The sequence below is a fragment of the Cucumis sativus genome, chromosome 1 (genome assembly GCF_000004075.3).
Source record: "Cucumis sativus cultivar 9930 chromosome 1, Cucumber_9930_V3, whole genome shotgun sequence".
NCBI classification, from domain to species: Eukaryota; Viridiplantae; Streptophyta; class Magnoliopsida; order Cucurbitales; family Cucurbitaceae; genus Cucumis; species Cucumis sativus.
The window spans coordinates 8103791-8115098 of record NC_026655.2 but is presented as its reverse complement, the minus strand read 5'-3'; the positions used below and the strand labels follow the sequence as shown (position 1 = coordinate 8115098).

At 35.0% G+C, this 11308-nt stretch overlaps 2 protein-coding genes across 6 annotated transcripts; both read right to left on the bottom strand.

Annotated features, from left to right (window-relative positions):
• LOC101214101 (histone H4) lies at positions 1-614 on the bottom strand. Its single transcript, XM_011655169.2, has one exon. It carries the CDS (start codon positions 536-538, stop codon positions 227-229), a length of 312 nt encoding a protein of 103 aa, XP_011653471.1. The 5' UTR covers positions 539-614; the 3' UTR covers positions 1-226.
• Positions 615-3803: 3189 nt separating this feature from the next.
• LOC101213618 (leucine--tRNA ligase, cytoplasmic) lies at positions 3804-10381 on the bottom strand. Of its 5 annotated transcripts, none has more exons than XM_011655164.2 (5): positions 10187-10378; positions 9053-9099; positions 6341-7966; positions 4518-6205; positions 3804-4182 (listed from the first exon to the last, which is right to left on the bottom strand). In XM_011655164.2, the coding sequence occupies exons 3-4, from the start codon at positions 7945-7947 to the stop codon at positions 4540-4542; spliced, it is 3273 nt and encodes a 1090-aa protein (XP_011653466.1). In that variant the 5' UTR covers positions 7948-7966; positions 9053-9099; positions 10187-10378; the 3' UTR covers positions 3804-4182; positions 4518-4539. The 5 variants fall into 5 exon arrangements, with proteins under 5 accessions (XP_011653466.1, XP_011653462.1, XP_031738613.1 ...); XM_011655160.2 differs by having other exon boundaries at positions 9053-9186; positions 10187-10377; XM_031882753.1 differs by having other exon boundaries at positions 3804-4192; positions 9053-9172; positions 10187-10377.
• Between the last annotated feature and the right edge of the window lie 927 nt (positions 10382-11308).

Here is an 11308-nt window from a genome sequence, read left to right as displayed (position 1 = left end):
TAATCAGAAGAGAAACATAGTGAACTTGAAGATGAACAAAACTAGAACAGTTTCTAATTACGCGCATCAAGATTTCCAATTACGAGAGAAACAATTAACAACCTACAGACTGATATCATAGTTTGAATCTAACAAAATCACCAATAATATACAATTCCTCTCCAAAATCACATCCAAATCACCGAACCACAAAACCCCCAAATCCAAACCTTAGGTTTCGACAACCCTAACCTCCGAAGCCGTATAAAGTACGTCCTTGCCTCTTGAGCGCGTACACAACATCCATGGCGGTGACAGTCTTCCGGCGAGCATGCTCAGTGTAAGTGACAGCGTCACGAATGACATTTTCGAGGAAGATCTTGAGAACGCCGCGAGTTTCTTCATAGATCAGGCCGCTGATACGCTTTACGCCCCCACGGCGAGCAAGACGGCGGATGGCCGGCTTGGTGATTCCTTGGATGTTGTCCCTCAGAACTTTCCGATGCCTCTTGGCTCCTCCCTTTCCGAGACCTTTTCCTCCTTTGCCTCTGCCGGACATTGTTGGTTGCTTTGGTTGATGGAGATTTCGATGAAGAAAGTGTGCTGAGATAAATGAAGTGTGTCGTAGATGACAGAGTTTGGTAGACTATATAGAGGATGAGATGGAAAGATGGCCGTTGGATGGCGATCCGTGTGTGGAAAGGGTTTTTTCTTGTGACCGTTCGATTTCACATGGATTGGTGTGTCTCGCGGATTGAGGGCTTAAGGCCATCCTAATAACTATTAAGATAAAGAAAATACCTCAAAAACAAAATTAAAATTGCAAAAACCCACTGTACAACTTCAAATTTCAATTTCAACAATTATCATTCGTTTAATATTTTTTAACGATACACATTTGGATGTAGAAGAGATTAGTTCATAGTTTTACTACTAAATTAACTACTCGTCATTATTCTATCTCTTCCATATTATCACTATAACTTACTCAACTATTTATAAATTAATTTTACATTTTATTTTTAGGAAGAAAAGAAAAACAAGTATACTTGATGAACAATTTATTTCATTTTTAGGGTCCTGTGACACACCTTGTATATAAATGTTCACATTCCATTCACGTGGGTATGTTATTTTCTAACTTTTTTTTTCTTTTATTGTTGGATAAATCCTTTTAAAAATCACTTATTTTAGAATACCAATATCCAACCAAAAATCTACACAAATTCTTACAAAATTTGTCAATTTTTTACAGAAAAATTGGAGTAAATTTCAACCCTTTACTAGAAATTGTAATATCTTGGGGAAAAACTTTGTAGTTAGACTTATGATCAAGATTTATCCTAAAGTTTGATTTCGTCAATCTCATTGGAAAAATCATAGAATTTTGTGATTTTTTTTTTTTTGTTCTAGTGAAAGTTAACAGGATCAACATTATGAGTAATTTCAAATAATTTTAGGGGTTTTTTTGTCAAACAATTTATTTAAATGAATATTTTATTTATTTGCGAAATATCATACATTTGGTTTGCTATGGTGGCATTTGAAATAAGGATGAACAAGATTACTCATGTGGTAATCTCAATGTAAGATGTGACATTAGATATGAGGAGTTCTTGTTACGATCCTAAGTAAGGAGGCATTGACCCAAACAAACCATCTCGACCTTATCATAAGTATGATGTTTTATTCCTTCTAGTGCAAAGATGATCTATGCAATCACATTTAGAACTTAGCTCCTTTTTAAGCAAGATGTGTCTGCATCTACAAAAGCTTCATTAGTCTAGTCTTCTACATTAGCACGCTAGGAGAACTTGATTCGATGCTTTGAAATCTAAATCGCCTATCTTGATTTTATACCCTTTTAAACAATTTTAGTCAATGAGATGTCAATGGAGTGAGCATGATAGACCGAAAAATCGAGTCGATTGGCCAAAACCAACAAAGCAGAAGATGGATGATTGAAGATAAAAAAAAGGTTCGGTCAGTTTCCATTTGTGAAAAATCAAAATTGACGAATTATAAAAGATAAAAAATAAAAAATAAAAAACTTAAAAGGCTAAAATCAATTGATCGACAGTTTATACTCCTTCATGGATGAGACAGTTTAAACTTTTACTTTACCGTGCATAAATGTGTTCGATAACGATTTGGCCAATGTTGACCCTAGATGGTACTCCTCCATTCAGAGTAAACCAAAGTAGTTAAAAGTAAAGCATGAATGACGGTGAAGGGGATACTGAGGATTATTCCTAAGCAAAAATAAGAAAAATGTGGAAGGCTTCTCCAAGGGGTTTAGCAATGTGGACACCCTAAGGTCCTATAATTTGATCGATTCCTTCGTATAACTTGACTTGTCCATCTTCTTTGTCGAATTTTTACAAAATTGTTAAATTGAACTAGTCATTTATTTAGCAATTTAGCTGGTGGACTTCTAATATTGAAAAAATTAATATATAAATTGATGTCACAAATAAATATGGATCAAGAGCTTAGAAATAGAACTATCTATCATCTTAAATATAACAAGTACCGGAGGACAAAAATCAACATGCAACTAATCTAAAATTCAGCTCGCTATAAAATATATAGGCATTAGCTACTTAAGGCTCCTACAATCGAATACGAGTGACTTGACCATGTTTGAGTCACTATCATATTGTTAAAAGCACACCACTCAAAGGTTAAAACATTGTTATATCATTGTTTATCTCTTATTGTCGATTTTTCACATTTATTTTAAGTCTTTTCATCACATGTAACCCTTGGTTACCTTTCGTCACATTAAGCGCGTTGCACTTAAAAAAAATTAAAATTGACCAATCTTTTGAGATTCAACTCTTAGAATACTCCAATATTCTTTATTTTATCTAGTGTGTACTTGCACTTGGATCGTTGTTATCGATACTTCCATCACCCATACACAATAGGTCAATCATCTACCATCCACAACTGCTACAAGAAGCAAGTGGTGTATCAACTGTCCATTCACGGAGAGGTTACAACCTAGAAAGGGTATGAATATGGTTTGCCTAGCTATAAGAGTAGCAGTACAAGTTGAATTCAGAAGGAACCTTTGTACTTCTCGAATAAATTGCCTACAATCCGAGCTAGTTGAGAGATGTCTGCTTTGAATGCAAGAAGGTTAACTTTCATAAAAGTAAATATGCAAGATAAGCAAACGAGATCATATTAGGAATGTAAGAGTCTAGCATGGGTTTGTTTTGAAGTTTTCCCTAATTATCCATTTCATCCTTGAACACAAAAGATTGATTTCAACATCTTATCTAAACCTAATTGAGTTGATTAGAAATATTTAACCAATTGTCCAAATTAACTAATTAGTTGAAACTCATTCCAAACACGAGTTGATTAGAAATATTAACCAATTGTCCTAATTAACTAATTAGTTGAAACTCATTCCAAACAAGTGTGTTAACAACATTAAGTTGGAGGATCATGTTAGGATGAATATGGTTTATAAGATATATGAACTATTCCTCACCCATAATTGATTTTGAAATGTTATTTTTCATTCTAATTTTATGGGATACAACACACCACGTTATATAGTACATGACAAGCAATTTGCATTTGTAAGACTCAAATTCTAAATAATTGTGACAATAATAATCTATCATTTTTTTTCTTTTTATGACAATATGTGAAGCGGTAGAATTGAACATCGTTGAATTTTTTTAGGATTGACAACACACTTCGATCTCATTACTTGAAACTAAGACAATAAATTACACTACATATCAAAAGAATGAACAAATACATATATGTGTGAACATACAATAAATCCAAACAGCAAGAAAGAATGGTCCAGAAACCAAGACTTGAGCATATTTTGAGTTTTGACTAGGTGGTAGAATATTTCCTACTGAAATGTGAATATTAGCGTGTGATACTAATGGGATTCTTTTGTAAAGAAATTCTCATCTGTTAAACAATGCAAACAAGTTGTTATTAACCCCCCCAAAAAAGGGGAAAAGAAAAAAGAAAAGAACTTAAGAGTTTCAATTCTATAGATTCAATATTAGCAGTTTATTCATGACAGCAGGCATCAAAACTGAAAGATTTTCATAATCGTAGTCGTATGAAAAACCTCGATATTGAGACAAGGAAGAGTTCGAGAGGCACGCATCATAGAACTTAAGTGGAAACCAATGAAAACCATGCTTCGACATCAACAGCATGCTGCAAGAAACTATATATTATGAAGGGAAATTGTGTGACAAAATGAACATTGACTAAAAAGTTAAGAATATCTTCACAATTATAACATCCTACCCATCCTCAAAAACTTGTATTCAGTGTTACCCAGTTAATCAACATCATAATCCAATATGTTCAAACTAAAACTTCAAAACAACACTGACCTATTAAAAATGATATTTTTCCCTAAAAGGAACTCAATCTTCATAAGACAGGAAGTTTCGAATTAAATTTTAGAAAAAACGTATAGATTCAAATAAAAATAGCAAGTCTAATAAAACAGTTGAGTATATAGCAAAAGAACAATTAAATCTCACCAGAATGCCTTGAATATGTTTCTCAACTTGTTAAGAAAATAGCAGTAGGATTCCCAGGCGATGGAGGATTCTGCTTCAACAGTGAAGCCAAAGCACCGGCTTTCGCTAGAGCGTTTGGGTCAGATACACGCAAAATCTGCACCTCTTCCAAACCTATTTGCCTCCTAATCAACTCCAAATTCTCGTTAAGAACATCCATTTCCCCAAAAGGAAGCCTCAAGTTCAAGGCTTGAACCCCAAGTGAAACAGCCTCATCCTTCTTAAACCTCAAGAATGGCATACAAAGCTTCTGCGTTTGTCTAAAATCTGCTGCCTGCCCAACTGAACTCTTCTGGAGTGCCTCCATTATTTCACTATCAGGTGCAAATGTACGTTTGGTCGAATCAAATTTACTTTGGAGTATTCTAAGGCATTCTGCTTTCCATCCATCAAATTGCTCATTCACATATATCAAGCCCGTCAATTTCTTGTCCTCGACCACTGTTGTGACAGGAGCGCCCTTCTTGTTGCCTTTTTTAGATCCTAAAAGTTGCTTTTGAAGAAGCTTTCTCATCAAAACTATTGAGTCTTGGAGATATTTGTTCGCACTCTTGAGAGTTAAATCAGGAGAATCAGCTGACGGCCAGCCAGCATTAACAACAAATCCATTCTTCTTCAACATATTCCTCCAAACGTGTTCTGCATAGTGTGGACAAATTGGAGTAATGAGTCGTGTCTGGACATCCATAAAACGGAAAACCAAATCACGGTTCATGCCACCAGCACCACATGAAAACCTGTACTCGTCCCTAGCTGCTTGGAGATCATAAAAACCGGTCTTCAAAGCTTCGCGAAACATGTAGTCTTTGTAATTTTGCTCAGTCATTTTGACAGCTATATTGATTTCGTTTTCAAATACTCGATCAGCATAAGTTGATGGAGGACCTGTTCTAAGGAAGGAAGAAGAATCAGCCTGTAGAATGTCTTCCATCCATGCTATTTCTTTAGTCAAACGTAAGATGGCCGCATTCGCAGTCTCAAATACAAAATTTGCATCATCGACACCATCACCAGCATCAGCCAATGAGAATCGTGTAGCATCAGCAGAAAACTCTTCAATTGCCTCACGCAGGGTTCTAAAATTCCCAGTAGACTTGGACATCTTTTCAGAATTAAGCATGATGTGCCCATTACATCTGAACGCACGAGGCCAATGGCGCTTTGGCATAATTGCAGTATGATTGTAAATAGTGAATGTCAAATGATTCTGAATAAGATCTTTTCCAGAAACCCTAAGATCAAATGGATACCAATACTCAAACTCCTGTTTCATCTTATTAAGAATGGACTGTGAGATGCCAGTTGATTTTGGTTCTGCAGCACCACAAAACACAAAATCCCAAACTTCATCTGTCATCTGCTCAGGTTTTACTGCAGAGTCACCCGATCCATACAGGTCCCCGTTCTGCAACAAGTGTGCTATGGTGTAGTAAGCCATGTAAATGGTGGAATCAGATAATGACTCAACTAGAAATTGTTTGTCCCACGGGATACGTGTTCCAAGGCCAAAACTACGTGAGCATGCCCACTGGTTGAGCCAACCCAGTGTGTGCTCAAATCCATGTCTTGTCTCATCAGAAAACATATCCATGCTGGCCAAGCACTCTTCAGACAATTTCTTCCATTCCGATTCCCCATATATGATGTACCTGTTAGGAATACCATCAAAGTAGAGATTAAAAGTAGTTTTCAGATATATTGCAACAAGTAGATTAGAAATAATATTGGGTCAATAGTGATATGTTTAGTCATTAACCAAAGAATTAGTTATAAGAGATAGTCACCATTGATCAGTAAGAGCTACAATGCACTCATCTCCAGACCGGGACATAACACGCTTCTCAGGTTCACTATATGGGATAGCTTGGCCAGTTTCAATTAGCTGGCTCCGAATCAAAGGTTTTGCTTCCTGTACTTTCCTTCCAGCAAATTCACCAACAATTAGTGTTCCATCAGTAAATCCTCTCAAATACGTCAATCTTTTAGCTTCAGCAAGCTTGTCCTTCTCATTCTGACTTTTAATTTTTAGATCCAAGCAAACTTTTTCAGCAGCCCTGTCTCCAAATTCAGGGATATCAATAATGGGAACAATATCATAGGGAAGCACCCATTCATCTTTAACACCATACTTGGCTCTAAGAGCTGGTTTTGATTTTAAATCATGCATGGCCATATAATCATCAGGAGCATCACTAGGTACACTGGTCACAATACCAGTTCCCTTATCCGTGAGAATTGTAAGCATGGGAAGAGCATAAATGATTTCATTAAAGGCTAGAGGGGACTTCAATGGGAGGCCTATCAAATCATTACCAGTCAGCTGAATCAAGCAAGTAGGTTTTTCAGGAACCTTAGAAAATCTCTGATAGGCTAAGTTAAGGGCAGCTCGTTCAGTAATAATAAATACATCAGTATCATTAATCTCAAATGCCCCATATTTACCCTCAGGTAGTACCCATGCATTTGTTTGACCATACATGGTTTCAGGTCTCAATGTTGCAGCGGCTAAAAACACTTTTCTACCCTCCAACACTCCCAATTTAGGAGGAAAAGGTGCCACAACCTCCATCTTAATCAGTGTGTAATCCTGTGGTTGAACCCCTTCACCACTTGCCCTATCGTGATCAGCACAGGGTTGGCCATCTAAGGGAGAATATATAGTATATCTAACATCTTTCACAATTTTCCCCATGGATTTCAACTTTCGCATTTGCCACTGTATAAACGAATCGTAATATGGATTCACATCAGTAGTAATAAAAGATCGTCTCCAATCGCAACCTAAACCAAAAGCCTTTAGGTCCTCCATTGCAAAAGGAGGAAAAAATGTCAACCAGTTATATGGATCTTGAAACTTGGATATCTCACTGTCAGACAGACCAAAACTGCGCATTATTTCCCACTGGTACATCTGTACACCCGTCTTAGAAGCTGCCTTAGATTTCTTGCCCTTGAATTTGTCAGGCAACGTTGGATTACTTTCATTTGCATCCTCAGCTTCTGCTTTCAAGTTTTGTTGCTCTTCTGTCTCACGAGGGAAGACAGGTGGGTCACCAAATTGTTGAATTTCCCTAGCAAGCTTATCAGCAGAGGCCTTGATAGGCATTCCTGTGCAGTGGAAACCAAATGGTAATAGGACGTTTGCACCCCGTAGCCTATGATATGCTGCAGCAAACTCCAATTTAGAAAGGGAGAAAGCATGACCAATATGCAAAAATCCATTCATATAAGGGAAGGGGAAATTTCCAAAGAACTTTTCCCCCACTTTAGGAGGCACTTCACATGCTTCTGCCCTGAAGACATCGTTCTCTTCCCACAAAACTCGAATCTTAGCTTCAATCTCTCGGAGACTATCCCTCCTAGCAAAGCTTTTCCCACTCTCTGATGCCATGTCTGTAAGACTGAAAAATCTGCAAGCATTCAACAACACCATAAGAAGTACGCAAGGAAACACTCTAAGAATTAAAGGCATGCAGAAAACATTTACAGAATAAGCAATTAGGTCCAGTTCCAATAAGTAAAATAATAAATGAACTTCCATGCGCCATTTTAGTCTGAATATCGTGCATAAGAAACCACTCCCATTTAGAAGAGTGATAGGCAAGGTTCATATTAGAACTCAAATCCATTCAACAATGATACTAATTTAAGAAACTATATTTACTAGGTAAAGAAATAAATAAAACAAGAAGTGCCATTCAGAAATTAATTAATCTCCAACAGAGTTAGCGGACCTAACTTTGAAATCATCATTTTAATCATTAACACTCTCAACCATGATAATTATTAGGATAAATTATACATTCACTCACGAGTTGCATGTGGTTTGAGAACCAATTAGACACAAGTGAAACTCTTGGACAAAAATTATAATTTACTCTAGTTATTTAGAATGAAGAAAAAAAGGTACAACTTCCAAAGATTTTTCCTACTATCTTGAAACATGAAGGGATTGAATTTCATAAACCATAAGACACAGAAAGTAAATCTTGGGAGTGCAAATGAAGTCTAGTCTACAAAAGCACTTGCATATGTACTATTACAAGATCAAACTTCATACCCATATAAATTTGTTATCAAAGTATATTTTAAAAAATAAATGACAAAATCACACAGTAAGTGGAATTGTATCTACTCCACACTAATTTTGAGTTTAGCAATCAGCACAACATTTGGGCTGGGGGATTTCTCCCTCGAAAAAAGGAAAAAATTCATTGGATACTCACAAATCAAAACAGTGAACTGAATACCTAAATACGCTAATTGGTCCAGGTGGCTATTTAAATAAATTCAATGAACTGGGTTGTTCCCTTGACATTTAAAATTCAACAACATAAATGAGGCTCAAACCCACATTCACCAAATGAAATTCATACTCCCCCAAAATAGAAAGAGATGACGTGCACACATACGGAGTAGTTTTAGTACAAAATCCTAACAAACTCTAAGATTAGATGTCAAGGGGTAAGATTAGATGTCAAGGGTAACTTCAATACCTTAAATTCAGAACAGCACGACGGTTTGTGAAGAACAGCAAAAAGCTCTTCACGGAATGAGAAAAAGCCAGTGAGAGACTAGTAAATTATTAAACCAACTATAGATGCAGTATGTTTGCCCTGTATATCAAATGCTATTGAGAATGAGAAGAAATATACATTAGCATAAGACAAAAGAAGAAGAAAAATACTTGAATACTGCAGATAAATGAGAGTAATAACTAACAAGATCATCAAAAGAGACTAAAAGCATACAGAAAACGAAATGAACAGGGAAAAATGGAACAAATCTTGTCCCTAAACTTTGATGTTAGTGATTATCTAATTCCTAAACTTTTGAGATCACGAACTAGGTCATGAACTTCGATATATTTTAAAACTCAAAGATCTACCGGACACAAAATTGGAAGTTTAGAGTTCAATTGGACATAAAAATCTAATAGATCAAGTAGTTTTTAAAAAGTTCGAAATTTTATAGAACCCATTAAACACAAAATTGAAAGTTTAGAGACCAGTTAGACATACAACTGAAAGTTTAAGAATTTCCAAAGAAAACATATCTTTGAACTGTGCGAACTTAACAATGATCTAACTGAGAGATCGGAAGTTACAGAAGACTAAGTATAAATCTTAGCGATTAGCTTTTGTACAAGAATCCCGTGCACAGTCGTGCCGGAGAAGTTCAACAGACAGGGAGATAGGAAGAAAAGAAAGAAAAAGGCGATGCCAATGGATGCTACTACGATGGAGAGAGCGTGCTGGCATGCGGCTGCGGCAATGCGACGGAGAAGAAAGAAGATAGAAGGGAAATGGAGAGAGGGCTGTATTCGATTTTGGATTTTTGAAAGAAAAACAAAGTCCAAGACACATCGCTGCAAACTTCCTTAAGAAAATCAGTTCAACGCCCACAAAATATCATACATTTACGTACAGTAAACACAGTTCACGTACTTGCATAGTCCACCAACATCATAGAGCTAGAAGAAATAAAAATGGAAAAAGAACGAAAAGTTTGTATAGAAATCAGAATTGGGAGAGCACAATTCACATGAATTGACAACAAACAAATGAAATAGAAATGATTTTTGGAACAAAAAAAATCAATCATATCGAGGAAAAGGTGAAAGGAAATACTTGAGCTTTGAGCCTTTAAGCTGCAAGGCAAGTAGGTGGATGGACAGTGAAAGTAGACCGCCGTGAGGGCGGTGGTGGCCGGTCGGAGGCTTTACAAGGGCAGAAGCTTGCAATGTGTATGGAGAAAGAGAGGCTGAACCGAAATGGAAAGATAGAAATTAGGGCAAACTTGAAAATGAGATTGTTGGGCCTTTCTTTTTTCTTTTGTTAGTTTCATTTTTCAAATTTATTGAAAATAAAATAAACCATTTTAAATATATATATATATATATATATAATGGAGATACAAATAAACAACAATTAAACATTGAAGAAAGGTAAATTAAATATATAAAATTTTAGAAATTAAAAAAAAAAAAAAAGAATCCTAGAAAAAAGAGTGGAACTTTTTTAGTGGTAGCATGTTTATCCCTAGATTGGAAAAACATCATACATATATATATACTCATATGTGCCTAAATCATATTAAAATATTAGATAAACTATATCGACATTTTAGCTTAACTTATATCTATATAATTAAAGATTAAAAGTTATTGAGTTCGATTTCTATCAACAATTTTTAGATTAAATTAATTGAAACAAATTTCGAAATTTACTATTATTTTTAAATAATTTTTTTCAAAATTTTATAAATTAAATTCAATTAAGACAAAGTTCGAAATTGACTATTATTTTTAAATAATTTTTTTCAAAATTTTCTTATTAAATTTGTATGATTTAAAATAAGAATTTTGAAAAATATTACAAAACTTACCTAAAACTATTTGAGATATTAAAATAGAGAAATAAAAAAAGAGTTCAGGAAAGGAAAGGATGATAGTTGAATTGAGGATTTAAATTATGAATAAAGAATTTAAAACATATAGAATAATAGTTTTTCCTAATCTTTGTTCTCTAAGACTCCATCCATAAAACCCAAAAGATCGATAGTTTAACTATGTCTCAAGCAAATTTTTTGGTCTCGTTTGTGTATTGATTTGAGTCAAAATTGCAAACGAGTCACTAAAATAATTGTGTAAAAAAAAGATGTTATTTATGAAAAAAAGACTTTAAGTACTATTTTTGATAATCACGTGAAAGTATCTTTTTTTCTTGCTTTTTTTTTTTAAATAAATTTTA

Excerpts from the sequence above, each read along its gene's own strand:
- LOC101214101 (XM_011655169.2), bottom strand. The coding sequence starts at position 538 with ATGTCCGGCAGAGGCAAAGGAGGAAAAGGTCTCGGAAAGGGAGGAGCC.
- LOC101213618 (XM_004148723.3), bottom strand. The coding sequence starts at position 7,947 with ATGGCATCAGAGAGTGGGAAAAGCTTTGCTAGGAGGGATAGTCTCCGA. Across the intron at positions 6,206-6,340 it reads GTAGCTCTTACTGATCAATG|GTACATCATATATGGGGAAT; the intron begins GTGACTATCTCT and ends TATTCCTAACAG.